The 23,704-nt window shown below is 39.1% G+C and overlaps 1 protein-coding gene across 16 annotated transcripts in view; it reads left to right on the top strand.

Annotated features, from left to right (window-relative positions):
• Positions 1-23,704, top strand: part of TMEM116 (transmembrane protein 116) — a 173,498-nt gene that overhangs the window by 65,887 nt on the left and 83,907 nt on the right. For 15 of the 16 annotated variants that reach the window (XR_015242233.1, XM_086681716.1, XM_086681722.1 and 12 more), the window contains 6 exons: positions 8,050-8,154; positions 12,847-12,896; positions 13,844-13,927; positions 14,287-14,422; positions 16,165-16,309; positions 16,903-16,976. Coding sequence is in view for 15 of the 16 variants with exons in the window: in XM_086681716.1 (XP_086537842.1) it covers positions 8,050-8,154; positions 12,847-12,896; positions 13,844-13,927; positions 14,287-14,422; positions 16,165-16,309; positions 16,903-16,976 (594 nt within the window). In the remaining variant the exon portion in view is untranslated. Of the gene's footprint in view, positions 1-8,049; positions 8,155-12,846; positions 12,897-13,843; positions 13,928-14,286; positions 14,423-16,164; positions 16,310-16,902; positions 16,977-17,737; positions 21,397-23,704 lie in introns of those variants that run through there. The other variant, XM_086681714.1, reaches the window with a different exon arrangement.

Genomic DNA, 23,704 nt, shown 5'->3' with positions numbered 1-23,704 from the left:
CCCAGGTGTAGCTGCATGCAGGGCCCAGCCACAAGTGTTGTGAGTAACTGGTAGGTGGAGCCAGTCCCATCCCTGGCAGGAGCTGCTTTGGAGGGGGCACCTGCTATGGCAGGTGGGTTGGGTGGGGCATGTCCACAGGGGAATGTTGAGGTTGGTTGAGCAGTGCTTGCAAGGTAGGTGGAGAGTGTCAGAACAGGTGCCCACCGGAGTTGGGCTAGCTAGATCAAAGGAGGGCAAGAATAATGACATTTACCAGCATTTCCATTCCTAGAGAAAGTTCCTATAGATTCCATCCTTCCATCACCTGCCCTAAAATTAGTCAATAAATCTTCATATATGGCCCAGGTTCTTTTAAAACTGCAGCCCTGGGGTGCTTGGGTGGCTCAGTCAGTTAAGTGTCTGACTCTCTCTCTCTCTCTCTCTCTCTCTCTCTCTTTATTTGAGAGAGCATGAGTGCAAGGTTGGGGGGAGGAGCAGAGAGAGGGAATCCTAAGCAGGCTCCTTGCTCAGAACAGAGCCTGACACAGGGCTCCATCCCACAATACTGGGATCATGACCTAAGCCAAAATCAAGAGTCAGATGCTCAACTGACTGAGCCACCCAGGTGCTCCTAAGTATCTGATTCTTGATCTCAGCTCAGGTCTTGATCTCAGGGCCGTTGAGTTCATGCCTAGCTTTGGGCTCTGCGCTGGGGGCTTGTCTTCCTGGTGCTGGTCCCCAGGGCAGGTAGTGTCCAATGTGGTGTTTAAACCCCTTGCTCCTCAGGGAGGACCTCCATACCTGTGACATCCTTCCTACTGTGGGTCACTATGCTGAGGGTATGAGTCCTGACCAGTCCATGTCTCTTCCCCTCCAATTTTTATTGATATGGCTTTTTCTTTATATCTTCAGGTATGGAAGAACTGTTCTACTAATCTTCAGATTGTTCTCAGACAGTTGCTTTGTTTGTAGAGTAGCTTTGGTGTGTCAGTGAGAGGGGAGCTCAGGATCCTCCTATTCTACCATCTTCATCAGGATCCTCTCATGCCCAAAAAAATTTTTAAGCAATTTATTGAGATGCAGTTCATGTAAGATAAAATTGACCATTTTTAAAAATTAATTAATTAATTAATTAATTTTAATGTCTATTTTTGAGAGGGAGGCAGAGCATCAGTGGGGGAGAGACAGAGAGAGAGAGGGAGACACAGATTCCAAAGCAGGCTCCAGATTCTGAGCTGTCAGCACAGAGCCCAATGCAGGGCTTGAACCCGTGGAGGTAAAAGATCATGACCTGAGCCGAAGTCAAATGCTTAACCGACTGAGCCACCCAGGTGCCCCTAAAATTGACTATTTTAAAGTGAACAGTTCAGTGGTAATAGTACATTCAACAATGTGGTGAAACCCCCATCTTTATATAGTTCCAAAACATTTCTGTCATTCCAGTGTAAAACCCCTTTCTCGTTAAGCAATTTCTCCCCATTTTGCCTATCTGGAAACCACCAATCTGAGTTTAGTCTCTATGGGCATATCTATTCTGGATGCTTTGTATTAATAGAATCATTCAAAATGTGACCTTTTGGGGCGCCTGGGTGGCTCAGTCGGTTAAGTGGCCGACTTCGGCTCAGGTCATGATCTCGCGGTCCGTGAGTTCGAGCCCCGCGTCGGGCTCTGTGCTGACAGCTCAGAGCCTGGAGCCTGTTTCGGATTCTGTGTCTCCCTCTCTCTGACCCTCCCCTGTTCATGCTCTGTCTCTCTCTGTCTCAAAAATAAATAAATGTTAAAAAAAAAATTTAAAAAAACAAACAAAATGTGACCTTTTGTCCGGTTTTATTCACTTAACATAATGTTTTGAAGGGTCATCCATGCAGCATGTATCAGTCTTTCACTCCTTTTTATGGCTGAATAGTATTTCATTGTATGGATATATCACAGTTTATTTATCCACTCATATGTTTATGGACATTTGGGCTATTTCCACTTTTTGGCTATTATTCTCAGTGCTTTTATGATCACAGGTATACATGTAATTGTTTATTTGTTTTCAGTTCTTTGAGTTGTGTACCTACGAATGAAATTGCTGAATTGTATGGTAATTCTGTTTAATTATTTAAGGAAGCACCAAACTATTCCCATTTTTGGTACTCTTAATTTCTTTGTATAGATTCAAATTTCTGTTATCACGTTTTTTCCGGAATGACTTCCTTTAACACTTCTTATAGTAATGGTCTGCTTCAGTGTATTCTCTCAGCTTTTGTCTGTCTGCAGAAGCCCTTAACTTTTGTCCGTGTTTTTTTTTTTAATTTATTTAAATTTATTTTTTATTTTTTTATTTTTTTAAATTTACATCCAAATTAGTTAGCATATAGTGCTACAATGATTTCAGGAGTAGATTCCTTAGTGCCTCTTACCCATTTAGCCCATCCCCCCTCCCACAACTACTCCAGTAACCCTCCGTTTGTTCTCCATATTCATGAGTCTCTTCTGTTTTGTCCCCCTCCCTGTTTTTATATGATTTTTGTTTCCCCTCCCTTATGTTCATCTGTTTTGTCTCTTAAAGTCCTCATATGAGTGAAGTCATATGATTTTTGTCTTTCTCTGACTAATTTCATTTAGCATAATACCCTCTAGTTCCATCCGCGTAGTTGCAAATGGCAAGATTTCATTCTTTTTGATTGGTTATACTCCACTGTATATATATACCACATTTTCTTTATCCACTCATCCATCGATGGACATTTGGGCTCTTTCCATACGTTGGCTATTGATGATAGTGCTGCTATAAACATGGGGGTGCATGTGTCCCTTCAAAACAGCACACCTGTATCCTGTGGATAAATGCCTAGTGGTGCAATTGCTGGGTGGTAGGGTAGTTCTATTTTTAGTTTTTTGAGGAACCTCCATGCTGTTTTCCAGAGTGGCTGCACCGGCTTGCATTCCCATGTCCTTGGTTTTTAAAGGTGTTTTTGACATGTATAGAATTTGAGGTTGACATTTTTTTTTCTTATTAAAGTTACCTTAAAGATATGCCTATGTTTTCTGGATTGTATTATTTCTTTTTTTTTTTTTTTTTTTTAATTTTTTTTTTTTCAACGTTTATTTATTTTTGGGACAGAGAGAGACAGAGCATGAACAGGGGAGGGCAGAGAGAGAGGGAGACACAGAATCGGAAACAGGCTCCAGGCTCTGAGCCATCAGCCCAGAGCCCGACGCGGGGCTCGAACTCACGGACCGCGAGATCATGACCTGGCTGAAGTCGGACGCTTAACCGACTGCGCCACCCAGGCGCCCCGGGATTGTATTATTTCTTATAAGAAGTGTGATGTCATTATTATCTTTGGTCCTGTGTACATAATATGGCTTTTTACCCTGAATGCTTTTGTTGTTTTCTGTTTATCACAGATTTTCATTAATTTGATGATAATGTATCTTGGTATTTTTTTCCATGTTTCTTATGCTTTATATTTTCATTAAATTTGAAAAAAAATGGTTATTTATTCAAACATATTTTGTTTCTCCTTGCCTCTCTACTCCTGGAATTCCAGTTCTATGTGTATTAATTAGCCTTCTTGATATTGTCTCACAGCAAACTGAGGGTTTGTTCATTTTTTTAAGTGTGTTTTTCTCTCAGTGTTTCATTTTAGATATTTTCTATTTCTGTATCTTTAAGTTTGCTAATCTTTTCTTTTGCAGTTTCTACTTTGTCATAATTAAACTTCATATATTTTTCATCTCTGGAATTTCAAATTGGGTCTTTTTTATCTCTTCTATTTCTCTACTTGTCATGCTCACACTTTCTTTTTGGACATATAAAGTATATCATTAACATTTTTTATCTACTTATTTTCATAATCTGTCATTTCTGTGTCCGTTTCCATTGATTAATTTTTCTCTTGGTTGTGGGCCATATTTTCCTGCTTCATTGCATCATTTATAATATTTTTTTTTAAGAAGGCAAGGTAAACAAATAGCTTAAGTATTTTATTTGTTTGAAAGTAAGCTCATTAACATTATATAATGAAAATGTACAAAGAATAATGGTGCAGTTTTTGGTTAGATTTAAGTTAGACATTCATTAATAAGGAATCTTAGAATATGAATAGTCCAAAAATTTCTCTAAACCATATGGTCAGAACAGCTGTCTCTGAGTATTACCTTACTTTGAAAGGTACTGGCATACATCTGAATTGAACTCAGAATTTTTCAAAATAAGCCCTAATTAATAAAACTATTCTATATTCAGACAAACAATTTTAATAAAACTTATTTTCCAGAAACAATAATAAAGGACAAAGCGACCACATTTTACAAAATGTGGTCCTGAACAAATAAAAAACGTATACTTCCACCTCCTCAAAACAGAGACTGCTTTCTTTTCCTCAACCTTGGAAACAAGGTGAAGAATAGTCTGCAAGCAAGTTTGGGCAGGGGTTTGCTAAAACAAAGCTCAAACAGTTGAACATGGCACCTCTTAAAAAGAATTTGGGGAAACTTGACCAGAAAATCCAAATTCTGTTTTTAATGACAGATACAGAGGTGAACTGGATTCTCCCAAGCAGCAGTGCAGGACGAGGGGAGGGTGGTGGGTAGGAGTGGTTGGCCCAGACCTAAGGGAGACTTTTTCTTCCTTTTTTTTATTTTGAAAAATTTTTAATGTTTATTATTTGTTTTTGAGAGGGAAAGAGAGAGAGTGCAAGCGAGGGAGGGGCAGAGAGAGGGGAGGACACAGAATCTGAAACAGGCTCCAGGCTCTGAGCTGTCAGCACACGTGGGTCTCGAACTCACCAGCCATGAGATCATGACCTGAGCCGAAGTCAGATGCTTAACCGACTGAGCCACCCAAGCGCCCTGAGACCTTTTGTTTTTAGAGGTTCAGTGTTCAGGGAGCTCTTTGTGTGAATGAGAGGAGCACAGATTCCACATGGGTATTTTAAGGTATGGAGGCAAAGTATTTTTCAACACAACTAGGCAGAGTCCATGTGTTAAATGGTCCGTCTCCATCCAGTTTGTCCTAATTCCTGACCATGCATTTGTAGAATTAGGACCACAGACCTTTGCTATGTGATTATAATCGTATCCAATATCCATCCTAACTTATGATTCATATTCTGTGCCTGGAAACAGTCCCTCTATTTAACAATAATACCTACACATAGAACAACCCACCGTTACAACTTAAATGGTCACAAAACATTAGTGATTTTCTGTAGACCAGCAAATATTTTTGACCACAATTATTGTGCATCAAGTTCACAGCCAGAATCCCTGATATCAAAAATTTTTTCACAATATTAAATAATAATTTAACATACACACTTACACAAACACACACATACTTCTTACAGAATTGTGCTCGGGGAAACTCCATTTGTTGAGTGCCACGGAGGGCCTACTTTGCTAAACTGCTAAACGTTTTGTTTGGAAAATCTATCACAGTAGGTCACAGATGTTTACTGATGAGTAGAAAAGAAAGATACACTTATGGCAACCAGAAAGTTTTAAGGTCTTTCAAGTTCTATAAAATAGACCTGCAGAAATGTTTAAGTGTTCTTAGGATGCAAAGTTGGAGCTGAAATGTGATATAAAACCAGCTGCAAAATATACAGCAGCCATCTCTTCAGGTCAAACCTGGTACCTAGATATGCAAGAAAGCTTCATGACACCTAGCTTGTTGGCTTTGTCCCATATTCTTGCATAATCTGATCTTATGTGGAGCCAGGCAGAGGGCCAGGCATGCTACCACCTCAGGGAACCAGGGCTCAGCAGTGCTGGTGCGATCTCCATGGGCCGACTAAACGTTGCCTACCACTGAGGAGCCAGGACCAGGAGCTGACGGCAGGCAGCAGTGGCCCAACCTCAGGCTCTTCAGTGGAGCTCACAAGCCAACCATGATGTATAATATTTTATTAGTTGTTAGACATTACAGATTTTACATTGTTGATTATTATATATATATATATATATATATATATATATTCCTTTAAATTTGGTTTTGTTCTTGGATGTAGCTAACTCTGAATCTGTGGGATCCTTTCAAGGATTATTTTTGTAAGGCTTCCTTTAAACTTTCATTAGAGCAGTCTCTCATATACAACTAATTTGGTGCCATTAGTGAGGCAATCCTTCTCCTCCTCCTCCTCCCCCTCCTCCTCCTCCTCCTCCTCCTCCTCCTCTTCTTCTTCTTCTTCTTCTTCTTCTTCTTCTTTTTGAAGTTTATTCAGAGAGAAAGAGCAGGGGAAGGGCAGAGAAAAAGGGAGAGAGACAGTCCCAAACAGGCTCTCCACAGCCCAGTGCAGGGTTTGAACTCACGAATCGTGAGATCATGACTTGAGCCAAAATCAAGAGTCAGACACTTACTGACTGAGCCACCCAAGTGCCCCAGGAAATACTCATCTTATGATTCTACCTTATTCTATAGTACTTTCATTTTCTGCTTATGTCTTAGGAAGTCTTTCTACTCTGTCTGATAAAAACACAAACTTATTCCTTTGAAGACTGTTCCACCTATTTCTCTATGGTGGGTTTTTGTTTTTGTTTTTTTTTTTTTTTTTTTTTTTTTTTTTTTTTTTTAAATTTTTTTTTTTTCAACGTTTATTTATTTTTGGGACAGAGAGAGACAGAGCATGAACGGGGGAGGGGCAGAGAGAGAGGGAGACACAGAATCGGAAGCAGGCTCCAGGCTCTGAGCCATCAGCCCAGAGCCCGACGCGGGGCTCGAACCCACGGACCGCGAGATCGTGACCTGGCTGAAGTCGGACGCTCAACCGACTGCGCCACCCAGGCGCCCCTGTTTTTGTTTTTAGTAGGCTCCACACCCAGCGCACAGCCCAACGCAGGGCTTGAACTTACAACCCTGAGATCATGACCTGAGCTGAGATCAAAAGTCAGATACCTAACAGGCTGAGCCACCCAGGCACCCTGCTCTTTGGTGGTTTTGTTCCTGATCTTCATGGTTTTCGATCTCACATGCGTATATAAATACTTAATCAAGGACTTGAGGGTACCTCTGCAAATTTCCAGAGCACTGTATCTCTGTGTGGGTACCTCTTCTCTGATAATCTGCTTCATGTACTATAGCTGCCTAGACCTGTCCAACTCTGAACTGTCTCTTCACTCACCAAGACAGCCCATCCATTTGGATTCTCCCTCATTGCATGTGTTCCCCTCACCACCACCCCCTACCTTGCCAGTGAGCTGGGGCACTTGTTTGTTTTTCTTCTTTCAGGGATTACACTTCTGTACTGATTATTACCTAATGTTTGAAAACCAAGTGTTTCATATATTTTTCCCAACTTTTAGTTTTTAGGATGCAAGGAAAATTCTGTTACTTCATCAGAGATGGGAGCAGAAATTTTTACTCTTGGATTTTGTCCTGTTGATTCCTTGCTATATCTTCCCAGTTCTTTGATGCTTTTAAGGATTTAAAAACTCTTTTATACAGCATGTTTAAAGTTTTTAATGGGAAATTTGGTTCAAATAGCCTAGGCTATCATTATTAGAAATGGAAATCAGTATGGTCTTTCCAATTAAAGAATAAAATAGAAAAAGTATTCTAAGATATCTTCATAAAAGTGGAACAGTTGGGTGAGAGGGTGTGGATAATGCTGTGGTTCCTCTAAACAGTCAAAAGGATAAAATAAGGAATCTGGGGGGCGCCTGGGTGGCGCAGTCGGTTAAGCGTCCGACTTCAGCCAGGTCACGATCTCGCGGTCCGTGAGTTCGAGCCCCGCGTCAGGCTCTGGGCTGATGGCTCAGAGCCTGGAGCCTGTTTCTGATTCTGTGTCTCCCTCTCTCTCTGCCCCTCCCCCGTTCATGCTCTGTCTCTCTCTGTCCCAAAAAAATAAATAAACGTTAAAAAAAAAAATTAAAAAAAAAAAATAAGGAATCTGGGACATATATTAGGCAGGCCTGGGTAGAATTCCCAGACATGGCCCAGTTTTGCATGTAATGGATATTAGATGGTAAGTTACTAATAGACCATTAAGGTAGGATTTTTATAGTAGAAAATAATGTAATAAACTGAAAGAAATCATAGTGGGACAGTTATGATGAGTTGTTTTGATTTCCACCTAGATATTCTACATTTCCTCATCTTTTTACACCGTCAATTACATCTGGTATCTGTACAAAGAGCTGAGGATGAGACACAACCAGAGTGGACAGAACACATTTGCACTGGTGAGTTTTATTCAGAGCTAACAGTTAACAATATGCTAAAATAAACCTATATATCCTTGATAAACAGTGTAAGCAATCTGCACTGGCTAGGTGAATTCATGGAGGTTAATAAAAGAAAAATCATGTTCTCACAGAGTTTCCATTTTGTTGACAAGATTTTTTCTTCTCTCTTGCTACCAAAAAAATAAAAAGGTTTTGATTATAGGAAACATTATTTACAGTACTGTCATTATTGCCTGGTTCCATCAAGTAAGGGAAATCCTTATTGGCTCTATGCTAATTCATCATTGTTGTTAGAGTAGAGAATAAGATCTTAGGTAGAGTCAGGGAAAGTGCTTAGTTTGCTAACATGGGATTTGGGCTACAGGTACTGGAAAGGGAGAGTGTTCTGCTTGGCTGTATTGCTTCAGTATGTGTGGATAACAGATACAGTTTGCAGAAGGGCAGAGGAGTTAATGTGTGGCCATCAGAAAACAAGGTAGATCCGGGGAATAGTTTTCCTCCTTTGGTTCAGAGGGAGTTTGGGGCATTGTGTAGTATTACACTTACAAAAGAGAGGAGAACTCTAAGTCAGTGCATCTGGATTTTGTGTGTGTGTGTGCATGTATGCATGCATATTTTTACCTATCAGATAATTTATTATTTCAAGTGTACAATCCAATGACTTTTAAATTTTTTTTTTCAACGTTTATTAATTTTTGGGACAGAGAGAGACAAAGCATGAACGGGGGAGGGGCAGAAAGAGAGGGAGACACAGAATCGGAAACAGGCTCCAGGCTCTGAGCCATCAGCCCAGAGCCTGACGCGGGGCTCGAACTCACGGACCGCGAGATCGTGACCTGGCTGAAGTCGGACGCTTAACCGACTGCGCCACCCAGGCGCCCCTCCAATGACTTTTAAAGCAGACTTACCAGCTTGTATAATAGTGATCATAAATAAGTTGTAGAATATTTTCTTCACCCCAAATTCTTCATGACCATTTATTGTTAATTTCCTGCCCGCCCCCTGCACTAGACAACAGTTAATGTACTTTCTGACTCTATACATTTTCCTTTTCTGGACATTTCATATAGGTAGAATCATCCAATATATAGTCTGTTGTATCTGGTTTATTTCACTTGGCATACTTTTGAAGTTTACCCATCATAGCATACATAAGTAATTCATTCTTTTTTCAGTGTTGAATAGTATTCCATTGTATAGTACACTCAGTTTCTTATTTTTGATTCTATCAGTATATCACTAAGTGATCTTAGAAGACATTTTTATGATGTTAGCCATTTTCATTTCATTTTTTTTCTTTTGAGAAAGAGCAGGGGAAGGGAAGAGGGAGAGGGAGAGAGAGAATCTTAAGCAGGCTCCACGCTCAGCATGGAGTCCATCACAAGACTCAGTCTCACAACTGTGAGATGATAACTTGAGCCAAAATCAAGAGTTGGACCCTTAACTGACTGAACCACCCAGGCGCCCTAGCCATTTTCATTTCTTTGACTGTCATTATACATTTTAATCTTCCTATACAAATCTTACTAAGTATTCCAGTTTTCTTATTTCTTACAGTATCCATTATGCTGTGTGTTTTTTTTTAAGATTTTATTTTTTGGTAATGTCTACACCCAGCATGGGGCTTGAACCTACAATCCCAAGGTTAAGAGTCTCACACTCCACCAATGAGACAGATGGGTGCCCCTGTTGTGGGTTTTTTTTTGTTTTTGAAGAGGAATTTTTGTTTAAGAGCATCATGGAGTAATTGAATCTGGAAAACCTCCCTACATACATTTCTCTAGCTCCTACAGATCAGTTGTAGACTAAATGAAAGTTGGTATACTGTCATGCACATGATGAAACTCAATAAAAACTTGTTGAATGAGTAAATGGTACTATTCCATTGTCAAAAGAGATTTGAGGGTGAATCAGGAAATCTGTCTTCTAGATGCAGTTCTATCATTTATCTCCTTTCTGATCTTGAGCACATCATCTCCTTTTCTTGGGTCTCAGTTTTCCATAAAATGAAGCGTTGGTCTCTGTGATCTTTAATGTCACTTATAGCTCCAAAATGCTGTGATACTCTAAATCCTCATCTGACTGGTTTCTAAAGAAGATATGTTTCTTGCATTTTTCTAGCCTTGTCCTAGATATATGTTGTTGGAGAAGATTGAGAGCATAGAATGCTTTGAAAACTTTTCTCTTTTTTCTTTTTTGCTGGAAGAATGGGCAGTGAGGAAATCATTGAAAACTTAATGTGAAGAGACCTTAGTTAGCATCCTGAACAAGATATTATAGTCTATCCAAGCCCTGTTCAATAGAACTTTCTGCAGTGATCAAAATATTTCATGCACTGTCCAGTTCAGTAGCGATTAACGAGTGGCTGTTGAGCACTTGAAATGTGGCTGGTGTGATTGAGGAACTGAATTATTTAATTTAATTTTAATTTTAACCACATGTGGTTAGTGTTTACCATATTGTGTAACACAGTACTCTGTTCTGGTGTTTTTTTCTCTTGTTTACATCTGGTAAGTCAATGCTTATAATTGATCTTCTGTATTTTAAACTTGTATAGTTTCTCAGCTCCCTACAATTTAGTAATGGCTATGGATATTATGTCCTTTTACGTGTTTGTCTACATAATCCTAGAATCCTAGAGCTGGAAGATACTGCAAAAAAATAATTCATTTCTCTCCCTCAAGCACATGAATGTCTAAAAAGTTCTACAGCCTTATATGGGTAGTATTTCAACTTTGGTATGTGAGGTTCATTCACTCACAAGCTAAGAGACTGCAATTTGGGAAAAGTTATTTGGCTAAAGAGGAATTCTCTAAAAAACTTACCATAATGAGACCAGAAGCCGAGAATGGGAACAAGGAGAGATATTTTTCTGAGGCTTGGGTTCCTGTCAGGAGAACAAATTAATCTTTGAAAGAAAGGGAGAGACATAAAATTAGCTCTTATATATATAGCATTCTACCGTTTTTTGTCCATGGAAATGCACATACTGTACTTTATAACTCATGCCATGGCATGAGAAGACAAACCCTAGCCCCAAATTTTAACCCCACTGCCTTTTATTCTGTCATAGCTTTATATCAGGAGCCTTGAAAATGTTTTTTTCATTTTGAATTCTCTTTTAAATATCCTAGCAAGACTTGTGCCCTAAACTGTTATCAGTAAGGCTTTTTTTTTTAATGTATATTTATTTTGAGTGAGAGAGAGAGAGAGTGTGTGTGTGTGTGTGTGTGTGTGTGTGTGTGTGTGTGTGTGTGTGTTTGTGTGCGCACATGAGCAGGGGAGGGGCAGAGAGGAAGGGAGAGAATCCAAAGCAAGTTCAGCGCTGTCAGCACAGAGCCCTGCGGGGTTTGATCTTACACACCGTGAGATCATGACCTGAGCCAGAATCAAGAATCAGATACTTAACCTTCATGAGATGGAGCCCCAAGCTGAGATCAAGAGTTGGATACTCAACTGACTGAGCCACCCACGTACCCCATATCAGTAAGTTTTTTTATCAGAGATTCATTAACAGAAATATAAGAACAAGAATTAAACACAGGTTAGTCTGATTCATAGGGGATAGAATAAAAAGAGAAGGGACATGGGTGGAAAAGGTCACCAAAGACTAATTTTACTTATTTCTCCTTTTACTTAAAGTCAGCATTGGCTGTCTTACTTGAAATCATTTGCTGTTCCTGATCTATAGTTTTTAGAGCACATCAATTACCCATCTCTGATTACTGATTAATTGCTCACTTAATGTTTATTGATCCCTAACAATGCCATTCTAGAAGATAATATGATCTCTTACCTCAGAACAGAAAAAAGCTTGTTTTCTATTCTGGTCTCACTTTAAGGTGATCTGTTCAAAGTCTTCTACCATAAACTTCTAGTGGGTAGATACCATTCTTCTGTTAAGTTATTTTTCAGTGTCTAACACAACTGGGGGTTTTTGAAATGCTCTTTCTTTTAGAGTGTGACAGGTGTTATATCTAAAGGGCTTATTTGACCCCCCTCTATTATGCTAATCATGGCTTATTAAGTTTTCTGCTGGTGATCTTATACACGGATTTCTGCTCCACCCATAAGGTCTGAAAAGTCCACACCTCCCTGGATCTAAAGAGAAGAGGATTGAACTATTATTAGAAGATGGAGGAGTACTGTGTGATTTCTTATTTACCTTTCTTCTTAAGAGAATTTGTTGTATCCAAGTCTTATATCAAGCTACTTCCCTCAGGCTCTCTTTGTGGCTATTGTTGTTATACTTTTTAGAATATAGTAATACAAACACAATTCTCTTATTGCCAATGCTAAGGAACTATCTATTTAATTGAATTTTGTAGCAAATATTGCTTGACACAACCAAGGTAGCTCTTGGGAATTTTTGCTCTATCAAGTGGTAAGTGATGACCTGATATTAGTATATTATGATCAACAATATTCTTTTTTTTTTAATGTTTATTTATTTTTGAGAGAGACAGAGACAGAATGCAAGTGGGTTAGTGGCAGAGAGAGAGAGAGAGACAGAAGCAGAAGCAGGCTCCAGGCTCTGAGCTGTCAGCACAGAGCCCGATGCGGGGCTTGAACTCACGAGCTGTGAGAACATGACCTGAGCTGAAGTCAGATGCTCAACCGACTGAGCCACCCAGGCGCCCCATGATTGGCAGTATTCTAAAACTTTACTCACATTTATTCTTTTCACAGGTTGTAGATTATACTTGTCATGTTGGTCAAATAGCCATCATTTTGTCAAGGTAAGGTTTTTGCTTTACTTTCTGGCTAGGTATAGACTCTCATTATTCTGTGGTCCAGGTTGGAGCAAATAGGAGGACAGTGCCCTTTATTTCCATTGACTGTATAACTCCTAGGTCCTCATAGAACTTTACTGACTTGGAAGCAACAAATATATTATCATTGGTACCATATTCCCAGATAGAATAGGCAAGCAGTTTGAAGTTACAGTTTTGAATTTTAGCCTCAGTTTTGCCATCAACTCTATGTGACTATCAACAAATATTTGCCTTTAAGTCTTTAGACTTCTAATTCCTTTTTATATCATAAAGAGTTGTAATAGAAGGCTGTCAAAATCTTACCCACCTTTATAACATTGGGTGAGAGTCTTACAACTATTAACCCCAGCAAAGGTCTGGATTTTACCTAAAACAGTGGTCATATCAGAGTTGATGTTAGAATTTTTAACTTTTATTTTTGGGTCTTTTCCTCTTACAGAGAGCTGGCTATAATTAGCTGGATAGGTAATTGGTTATTTAAATGTATGCTTTCAAAAAGCTCCCAGGAAGAGGCTGATGAGAATGAAGTTATTCCTGGTTGTCATAGAAAGTGAGCACAGAACTCCTTGTTAGATTTTTCCTTTCACTTTGACCCATTCCCAGAGACTCTCTGACAATGTTAGATTTCATTAATTTAGGTATGAAATGCATTCTCCACTCCACTTAGCAATTGGTTAAGGAGTATTTGTAAGGCTTTTGAGGTATTTTTCTTGAAGAATTTATATATATATATATACACACACACACACACACACACACACACACACACACACACACATATACACACACACACATATTTGTGGAGAGTGGTGGAGTGATAGAGTTAGGAGAAGAACAGAGTATTTTGCAAAGGGGAAAGGGAATAAAAATGTCTGAATATTAGGGTGATAAGTTTTTTTTTTTCCTCCCAGCCTGATACCTCTGCTGTTGATGATACCTGTATTTTGTCTGGGCAATGTCAGTGAATGTTTCCGCAACTTCAGTCAGAGCCACAGGTAAGCAAGGACCAGATCTATCACTTTCATGGTAGACTACACCTTTTCTTTTCCATATATAGAGATGGAAAAGACTTTCTACGTATACTTTGGCCAAGTTGTTTGTATTTGGAACAAGGTTCTATGGTACCTTGGTGTAGTCTATAGAGCAAGGTATAGTCAAGGCAAAAAATACATAAGTAGAAATATAACACAAAGATACTAGAAGATAATGTGTCTATCAGAAAGAATAAGGGGTTATGGGAAAGGGTTAGCAAAAATGATAAGTAAAATTGCATACTTAGTAAATTTTGTTGCACCAAATGTGGGTATCTCTCTGCATCTTTAGCAGTGTTCCTGTCCATTGATTCTCTTCCTAGGTGTATTCTGATGTATTCACCACCGTCAGCCATGGCTGAACTGCCTTCTGTCAACACATCAGTCTGTACCACACTTTATTTTTATGGGATCACCATTTTCCTGACCAGCTTTCTCCTCAGCCTCCTTGCTATTGTGGTACGGTGCTACCTGCCTTTATGGACAGATAGGGAAGATTGGGAGGGATGCAGCAGTATTCCTAGGGACTGGGAAAAATGGGATGGAGAGGCATTTCCTAAAGTTCTAGATCTAAGAAAGTAGCTAAGAGATATTGATACTTTAATTACTACCTCAGTTTTTGGATTTCTCAAGATTAAATGATTAATGGGGAAAGAGCCTGTATTAATTATGTGATAATTATGCTCACCCTAGAACTAATATATGTTCCTGTGGATCCTCATGGAAAACCAAACCAGAAGATTAGTATGTGTCAGGTATATCCTTTATACAGGATAACACTCCAGAAATAGGAAATATGCTTTGATTTAATTTGATAATTTTCCAAATAACAAAGGAGTTTTCTTTTCTCAATTATTTATTGGGTGTAAATGCATATATGCTGTGTCTGACTGGGGTTAAAGTGCTAAGTGGCTTAAGCAGTTACTAAATACTCATTTGACATCACCAGAATGATGTACAATTAAAATAATTAGCTATGGGACAATATGTTATTTACATGTAACTGCCTAGTATAAAATCAGTACACAAGTGAATATGCCTTTGTATTTGCCATATCTACTTTTCAGTATCATTTTTTCCTTTCTTCATATGCTAATTCAAGGATTACAAACTATCTGCCTGCAGACCAAATTTATCCTACAGAGATGTTTTATTTTGCTAGCACAGCTGGAACATGTGAACCAAATATAATTGCAGAGAATTTCCTTTGACAATTTAAAAATAAGTTAGGGGGATAGCTTAGTTCAAATCAGCAACTATGTAAAGAGGGTGAAATGGTTACTTTATATTAAGATGGTTTTGATAATCTACATTTAGAACTAATTGACAAGAGAGTCAGGTATCCCAGAGCCTGGCATCCTGGAGAATCTTGCTTCTTTAGAATAGCCTAAGCTTCAGTGGGCATTCAGAATCAGAACTGATTCTAGTAGATGAAAATATTCCTAAATAAGTAAAAGCCGCCTTTTGATTCCAGTGTCTGTGGGGAAAGGAAACTACATGGCTAAACTTAATTAAATAATTGACTTGTTCACTTGGAGAGTGGGTCTGGATTATTTGGGAAAATTTTAGATTTGGTCAGATTTGTTACCAAGATTATTACTTAATTTACTCCCCACAAAAAGCACTTTGGAAATCTAAACTGATTTGTATTCCATGAGCTTAACCTTATTCAGATAACCCCCCAAAAGAAGGGGGAAATGGTATTTTCCATCTAAGGACAATAAGACTTCCTAAAATTTTTTTTTTCTTAGAGTTGAGAATTTAAGCCCAGCCACAGTGCTCAAGTATTTATTTTAAGGGTATTAAGTACAGAATGCTTTCTAACATAATCTCTAGTAAAGTGTTTTAAGAGGGTCTGGGTAGATCTTAACTTTAACTTCCCGTGCATATATGGTGATTAGCCTCAGTCAGGGAAAAAAAAAAAAAAAGCCTGAGTGTTGATGTAATGTTTATATATGGAATATGATAAACACAGGTTTATTTGTCCATTTCCTGGCCAAGCAGAAGTTCACTCTGAAGATAATTTTCTCTCAGAAGAAGCCAGGTCTCTAAGACACGTCTCTAATGGTAAAGACAGGAGAATGAGTTTTCTTGCTGTCAGATCCCAAGAGAAGTGATCCCTCTACAATGATAGGAGGCCACACCTGGGAAGTTTTACCAAGCCTCAGGCAAAGCTACTCAACTGCTGTACCCATGTTTAGGTCTTACTCATCCAAACCCAGACCCTATATAAGAAGTTTGTGAAATCGACTGGCTTTCTGGGGACCGAACAGTGGGCAGTGATTCACATCGTGGAACAGCGAGTGCGCTTCTATCCAGTGGCCTTCTTTTGCTGCTGGGGCCCAGGTGGGTATCTTAATGGAAAAAGCTGGGTAATGATGAGGGCAGCTATTGGGTTCTGATCAAGCAAAGTGGTCTTACCAGTAAGGGTGACTGCAACTTGTAAAATTCTTGTCCAACTGTAGAACTTATGTTTGTCCCACTCATATATCAAGTTTCCCCAACTTTCTTGTTTTTCTTCTTATGTTTTAGAAATTATGGTAATTAGACATGAGATGCAATCCAGTAAGAGAGAAAATGTCCTGACAGAGCTCAGAGATCTTAACACCTGCCCTTCCTACTACACAAAGTGTAGTGAGGATCAGATTGGATAATGTTTATAAAAAAGCTTGGTAAATTCTGAAATGCTAAGAAGTGTAACTTATCTTCCTGTAGTGTGCCTTACCATCATTGCTACACTAATAACCTGCAAAGGTTAGTCAATGAGGAATAGAAGTTGGAGATTGGAGGCCCAGTGGTTTATGGAACTGGTTAATCTCAGTCCTAGTCTTCATTATGCCTATGGCTTTATTTCTCACAGTGCTTAGGCATGTATACTGGACAATTTTATGCTTAGAGGACAGGGTTGTCAACAAGATTCATACTTTGTGTTTTCACAGCCGTCATTCTGATAATCATGAAGTTGACTAAGCCACAGAACACGAAGCTTCACATGGCCCTCTGTGTTCTCCAGGTAACACCTTCCACATCTGTTTTTATACCCTCTTACTCTGTTCTCTTACACTACCATTACTCAGTAAGCACAATTTTTTTTTGCCTTAGCATATTTATTTCAACATTGCAAAAGAAAAAATGTATTCTTTATATTTATGAAGAATGTGAAATTTTCCTCACAGCTGAGGTAGATACTTTGGTGAAAGTGCTGCCATGCATTTCAGAGCATATGTATCTCTGGTCAGCTTCATTTTATTGATAGTTTTTAAGGGATACGTAACAAAAAAACAAGATCTACTAGATAATGTTTTTGTGAAACACTGATGGTGACATGATTCTGTCCCATCCAGAGTGAACTGAATGGGGTAAATTAGCTATTCTAGGTAAATGGGGAAAGACGAATGCAGAAATAGAATGATTCTCTCTTTTCCTCTTTTATCAGATTTAAGAAGGCTTTTTGGGCTATCTGACTATACTGATAGGGCAGTTTTCTCAAGCCTAACCTGGGAAATGGAAGTAACAAGGAAGGGCATTGAAACCAGTTCATTTTCCTTATGTTTATGCCAAGAAATCTGACCAACTCTGTCATCCATGACGAGATACAGTATGAAGAGTGAGTTTATTAGGAAGAGCTAGAAAAATATAAAAAACTGACACTAGATCTTGATGTTTGAGATAGAGGAAATGTAACAATGCTTTATAAATAAGGGGAATGGGGACTACTCCCTGGATCTCTGAAAACCTGAAGGATGGGCTCCATCACCCCTTCATCTCCTCCAGGCTCTAACAGCATCATCCCAGGGTCTGCTCAACTGTGGAGTATATGGCTGGACACAGTACAAGTTCTACCAACTAAAGCAAGAGGCTCGGCGTGATGCAGACACCCAAACACCATTATTATGCTCACAGAAGAGATTCTATAGCAGGGGCCTAGATACAGTGGAGTCTACCCTTGCTTTTGCTACCAGCCCTCCACCATTCTTTGAAACTGTAATACTGGAACATCCAGGAACTGGAGTTATTCCACACTAATGGATTGGGAAGCGTGTGGGGGAACATCTCCAGTCTTTTCCAACCATGCCTTGAACTATGGAAGGGAAAGAGGATGTAGTGCGTGGTTAGTGGCTTTTCTCATTGAATTGGGCAGGATCTCTCCAGTATTCTCAGATTCACTTGTGATTCTTAAAGTCTTATTCAGAGAGGTGAAGCCACTGTCCTATGAAATAGACTCCTATTACCTCAGTGAATATTAGATTTGTTTAAATCTCTTGTAGATAAATTCTAGGTTATTATTTATATGTGCCCTTTCCAGGCTCTCTACTCTGTGATTGTGGGGGAAGTAGGGTGACATACAACAACTTGCTCAGATTTTGCCAGTATTGTTACTCTAAGACCAGACAAAGAAAATCCTGGGTTTCTGTTCTTTGAAGGTTTCTGAGACTCAGAAGAAACAAAGACAATAACTACCAAAAAAATGACCGTGGGATCCTCAGGCACATCCTACTCTGTTATTTGCTCAGTGCTGTTTCAAGTCTCAACAGTGGGGACCATCTGCTCTAGAAAATTAAGGCCAATCTTACGAAGTTACAGAGGATAATAAGATTTAAGAGAAATCAGGATTAAAAGAAACTTTAGATATCAAAAACTCTCAACTCCATTTACAAGCAGTAGTCCAAAGATAGGTTTCATAGTGCCTGAACATAGAATTAGGTTGAACCATGTGAACTTGCCATTTTTATAGGTGAAGAAGGCCTAATATCAATTTTACATGGTTCGACCTACTGCTAAGTGCTAAATGTATGTTTATAGAAAAAAAAATGAATGAACAAGTGAATGAATGGCTAGTAAGGAGAATTTGAACCTTTTGGGAAAGAAAAGATTTCCAGCCTGCAGAGTCACATTCATAGTAGGAATGTCTAATCCGTTTCTTTAACTATACAAGTGATGTTTGGTCTCTCCAGTTGAGTCATGAACAAGTCTGAGGCCAGGGCATCATATACTATGATGCCCAAAGAAAGAGGAAAGCCAAGTGGACAAAGTGGCTGGAATGAGAATCAACTACAACACCTAGAGTTAATAATCAGATGCTTCTCACCTGATATACTCCTTTGGTTTGTCCAAGGAAAAATCCTTAAGATTAGAGAAAATTTACAGAGTAGATTACAGTGGGGGATTAGACAGGATGCTCTGAAACGTAAGTTCTAGAGATCGTTCCAAAGGAACTCTCTACAGAAATGTTAGGGAGCTCACAGTAACAGCTTAAACATTAAAAAAAAAAAAAAATCACATCTTGAGGCCTCTCATTGCCCCAGAGCTCTGGAGACCTGATTTCTGGATAGCACAGAACAGGAAAGATTGCTTCACCAAGGGAGCTGCTTTAACCTCTTTTAATTTAAAAATGAATAAGTATTTGACATTTGAAGAGACAGATGGAAAAAAGAAAGAATTCCTATTTCCATAGACCTTGAGGGACACCAGAACTACAGAGTCCAATTGTTAAAAAGTCCTTTTAGTGTCACTTCATATTTGGCTTTATTACCAGAAAGAGGGTAATTATCAAATGTTTGTCAAGTTTGTTCATCTTGCTTCTCTGATGAATTTTTAAATTGACACTGGTCTTACATCTTCTATAGATGTAAGCAAATAAATAGATAGTAGGAATGAGGAATTGTAAAAGGCTAGGCAAGATCCAGATTAGTATTATCAGCTTTTTATCATACTGAGAATCAGAGGGGACACGTAGAACTGGGCCACTATTCAAACTGTCCCCATAACCTTCAGATTCACATGTAGGAAGGGTATAGACAGATATAGTGGCAGTTCTTAAAATTGTTGCAAATACCCCTCCATGACACTTGTCCAGGCTGTAGTCATAATGGAGTATAGTGGTTTTATCTAAGCAGGTTTGATTAATATAGATTTTCTGTGGACCACTTTGGGTACCATCCTTCATCTCCCTGTCATCAATTCTGTCTGTGGCTTCAAAACTGTGCATTCCAATACCACATGTCCCATATGGGGAACTGGGTGTTTGATGTTTTTCAGTTTAGTCAACAGCTTTTCACATTTTGCATCTTTGGCCTTGCAGTTAATGAAGATCTTAACCATCCCTTTAGATTCACTGCCACAGTTTCTAAACCTGCCACTCTTGGTATTCGGGTAATGATATCAACTTTCTAGGCAACCTTTGTGCCCTTTCCAAAGATTTTAACACACTGATTTGCTGTGCTTTAACACCAGGCCTGCTAACGGTAACCTTGTTCTTTTTAAGGTGTGCTGTCTTGCTGGTAGATATCTGTCTGGCACCACCTTGAGGTGCCATTACTGTGTTCTGGGAGGTCACACTCATCTACACTGAGGCAGCACTTTCTACCTTTAGAAATATGCAGGTTTTGGAGAAGGATCCAAGTGTGCAGTCTGAACCTTTCTTCAGCTGGCATGAGGGCAGACAACAATGATCCTTTTAACAGTCACTGCCACAATCACATTCTTTTCCTTTATCTATTGTCTTTTTTTTTTTTTTTTTTACAATATGGCTTTCCAAAGGAGCTTTGGAGCTCAGGTTTATTAAACAGACAGTTCCCTCAGTGCTTGTACAACAGCTGGTGGAAGTTGTCAAAGCTGCAGTTGCTGAAGCCCATATCTACAGTAAGAAATTCATGCATAGGGCAAAGGTTCTGGCTATGACACTTGCAGGCCACATGGTCATGCTTCATTCCCAAGTTTTGGCCAAGCTCATGAGCCATAAAAGCTGTGAAATGTGGTATATTTTCATGAGATAAGGATTCAGTACTGGTTGCATTCTCAGCACTGCAGATAACATTAAGAAATGCATGGTCCTCGTAGTTCCCAAGACTTTGGCTTAATGATCATATGAGTAACATTATGCTTCACCCTTCTCAAAAGATGCCAGTCTGTCTAGCAGTTAAAAATTTGAAGTGTTTCTTACAAATTCAGGGAGATTTTCTGGTTTCTCTGTGTCCATATCTTTAACCCAGTAAGTAATACTGTCACGTTTACTTCCTTCATGTACCAGTTAACCATAGCATGAACATCCATTACCATCTGTGTTGTCTTGGTAACATTATTCCACATTTGGAACTGCTTGTTGTCAACCACAGTAAACATTTCTGCATACTTGGGAAGTGACTACATTTAGGACATTGGAAACGAGGAGGGTTCTATTTTGCTGTGAAATTGTGAAGTGGTTAAGAGCTCCTCCTGTTCATCTCCACTGACTACATAAGACTAACCTGATTTTAAAGATATGCTGAAAACCATATGCTCAAAATTCTTTGAAGTGTATATAGGTTTGATGCCAAAGACAATGTCATGTAAGGTCAGGATTCCCTTTATAGCCCAGCAAGTGTTGATAATAACAAGAGAATGCAGGTCACCCTCTGAATACCCAGTCGTCCTGAATAAAAGGCATGATCCAAGCTTAGTTTTTCATTTTGATGTTTATAAACAGAGAAGTTCTTGACAAATATCCCTAAACCTTATCAATGACCATTTGATTTCATAGAGGAAAGGGCAAAAGGGAGGCAAAATAACTAGGGTTGTCATTGTCATGGCCCAGTTGAAGCAACTAATGATCCTGCACTTCTGTCTCAGTTGCGTTCCCCAAGATCCAGATCTTTGTCCACGACACAGTTGTTTGGCCAAAGCTCAAAGCTTTGCTGCCTGTCAGAAGGATAGCTGCCCCAAGCCTGAACATCACATGGTGACATCTGCTGTTTGTGCCTCCTCCTACTCTTGTTTTGCTCTGTCTTCTCAGTAGTGTCCTTACTTTGTAACCCTCATCAAAGCACAACAATTGTGCTGCTTAGCTGAACTCCTGCTGTCTTTATAGAGGAGTATACCAAGGAGAGGAAACTTTCAGAGATCCTGCCAATACTGTTACTCAGCATCAAGCCCCAAGGAAAGAAAAAGATACAACCTTCTTCCTTTAGTCCTAGTCGTAGTCCTCATGGGACAGTCTTCCCCTCCTGTCATTCATTGTTCTTTTGAGTCATTGAAACCAAAGGTTTCAGGAGCAGGGGTTTGTGGATCTCTGGGTAGGTCACAGGCCTCTGCTGTTGAATGCATTTTGCATCATTCCCTACTCTGTACTCTACAGCCCTTTCCAAACCCTCAGTCCTTTTCTCTTTCTTTCTTTCTTTCTTTCTTTCTTTCTTTCTTTCTTTCTTTCTTTCTCTTTCTTTCTTTCTTTCTTTCTTTCTTTCTTTCTCTTTCTTTCTGTCTTTCTGTCTTTCTTTCTCATGATATGTTTATTGGTTTCTTCCTAGAATACATGAAAAGTGTTTTTAGAATAACTAATCCATGCCTCTCTGAAAAGCAGGTATATGGGGGTGCCTGGGTGGCTCAGTTGAGCATCCGACTTCAACTCAGGTCATGATCTCGCGGTTTGTGGGTTCAAGCCCCATGTCAGGTTCTGTGCTGACAGCTCAGAGCCTGGAGCCTGCTTCGTATTCTGTGTCTCCTCTTCCCCTCCCATGTTCATGCTCTGTCTCTCTCTCTCTCTCAATAATAAATAAATGTTGGGGCGCCTGGGTGGCGCAGTCGGGTAAGCGTCCGACTTCAGCCAGGTCACGATCTCGCGGTCTGTGGGTTCGAGCCCTGCGTCAGGCTCTGGGCTGATGGCTCAGAGCCTGGAGCCTGTTTCCGATTCTGTGTCTCCCTCTCTCTCTGCCCCTCCCCCGTTCATGCTGTGTCTCTCTCTGTCCCAAAAATAAATAAACGTTGAAAAAAAAATTTTTAAATAATAAATAAATGTTAAAAAAAATTTTTTTTAAAAAGAAAAGAAAAACAGATATATGAACTGGAGAATGGTATGAGGTCAAAATAATGTTTTCCAAAATTATTTCAGTTAGTACTTCTGTATCTAGACCTATCCTGTCTGATGATATTATTCCTTTTGGATACAGTTAAGTTCATATGTTACTATTTGTATTTCACTTTGGGTTTGCCCTCACATTTTGGATGATGATGAGTATTTGGGGGACATGTGAAATATTACCATGATTCTAAAACTCAGTACTATCCCAAAAATGTACCCAAAAGTACACTTCCTTAAGCCTTTAATCTGTTCCTGTATCCTACTTCTTTCCATCCAGTTACCAACCACCAATCTTAATAGTACTCAAGTTTATTTTTCCTGTATTTCTTCCTGCACAAATTAACAGATACATGTGTATTTTCTTATAGCCTCTTCTTTATTATGTAAAGGTAGCATAACATTTTCCACTTTCCTTTTTAAAGTTACATCCTATAAATTATTTCCATAGCAGGTCAATGAAATCTTCCTCATTCTCTCTCTCTCTTTTACTGGTGCATAGTATCCATATCGTGGATATAATTTATTTAATCACTCTCCTATGTGTGGGCTTTTCAGTTGTTTACATCATTTTGAAATTACACCAATACATCAACAAATAATCTTACACATATGTATTTTTGTGGAGGCAAGTTCCTCCAAAATGGGAAGGCAGTGCCCAAAGCTAACTGCATATGTAGCTTTGTTTGGTATTGCCAAAGTTCCCTTCAGAAGGGTTTTGCCAGTTGCATTCCCACTAGCAATGTATTAGAGTGCCTATTTTCCCACATTGTAAGTAAGAGAGTTGTGTTACCATTTCATAAATTTTAATTTTCACCAAATAGGTAAGAAGTGGCATCTTGCTGTTGTTTAAGTTGTATTTTTCTAATTTTGAATGAATTTGAACATGTTTGAATATGTTTATGGCTGTT

This window comes from Puma concolor, chromosome D3 (genome assembly GCF_028749965.1).
Source record: "Puma concolor isolate L17-30 chromosome D3, mPumCon1.1.hap2, whole genome shotgun sequence".
Lineage (NCBI taxonomy): Eukaryota > Metazoa > Chordata > Mammalia > Carnivora > Felidae > Puma > Puma concolor.
Note: the sequence above shows the minus strand (reverse complement) of the source record. Positions and strands in the feature narration are given on the sequence as shown.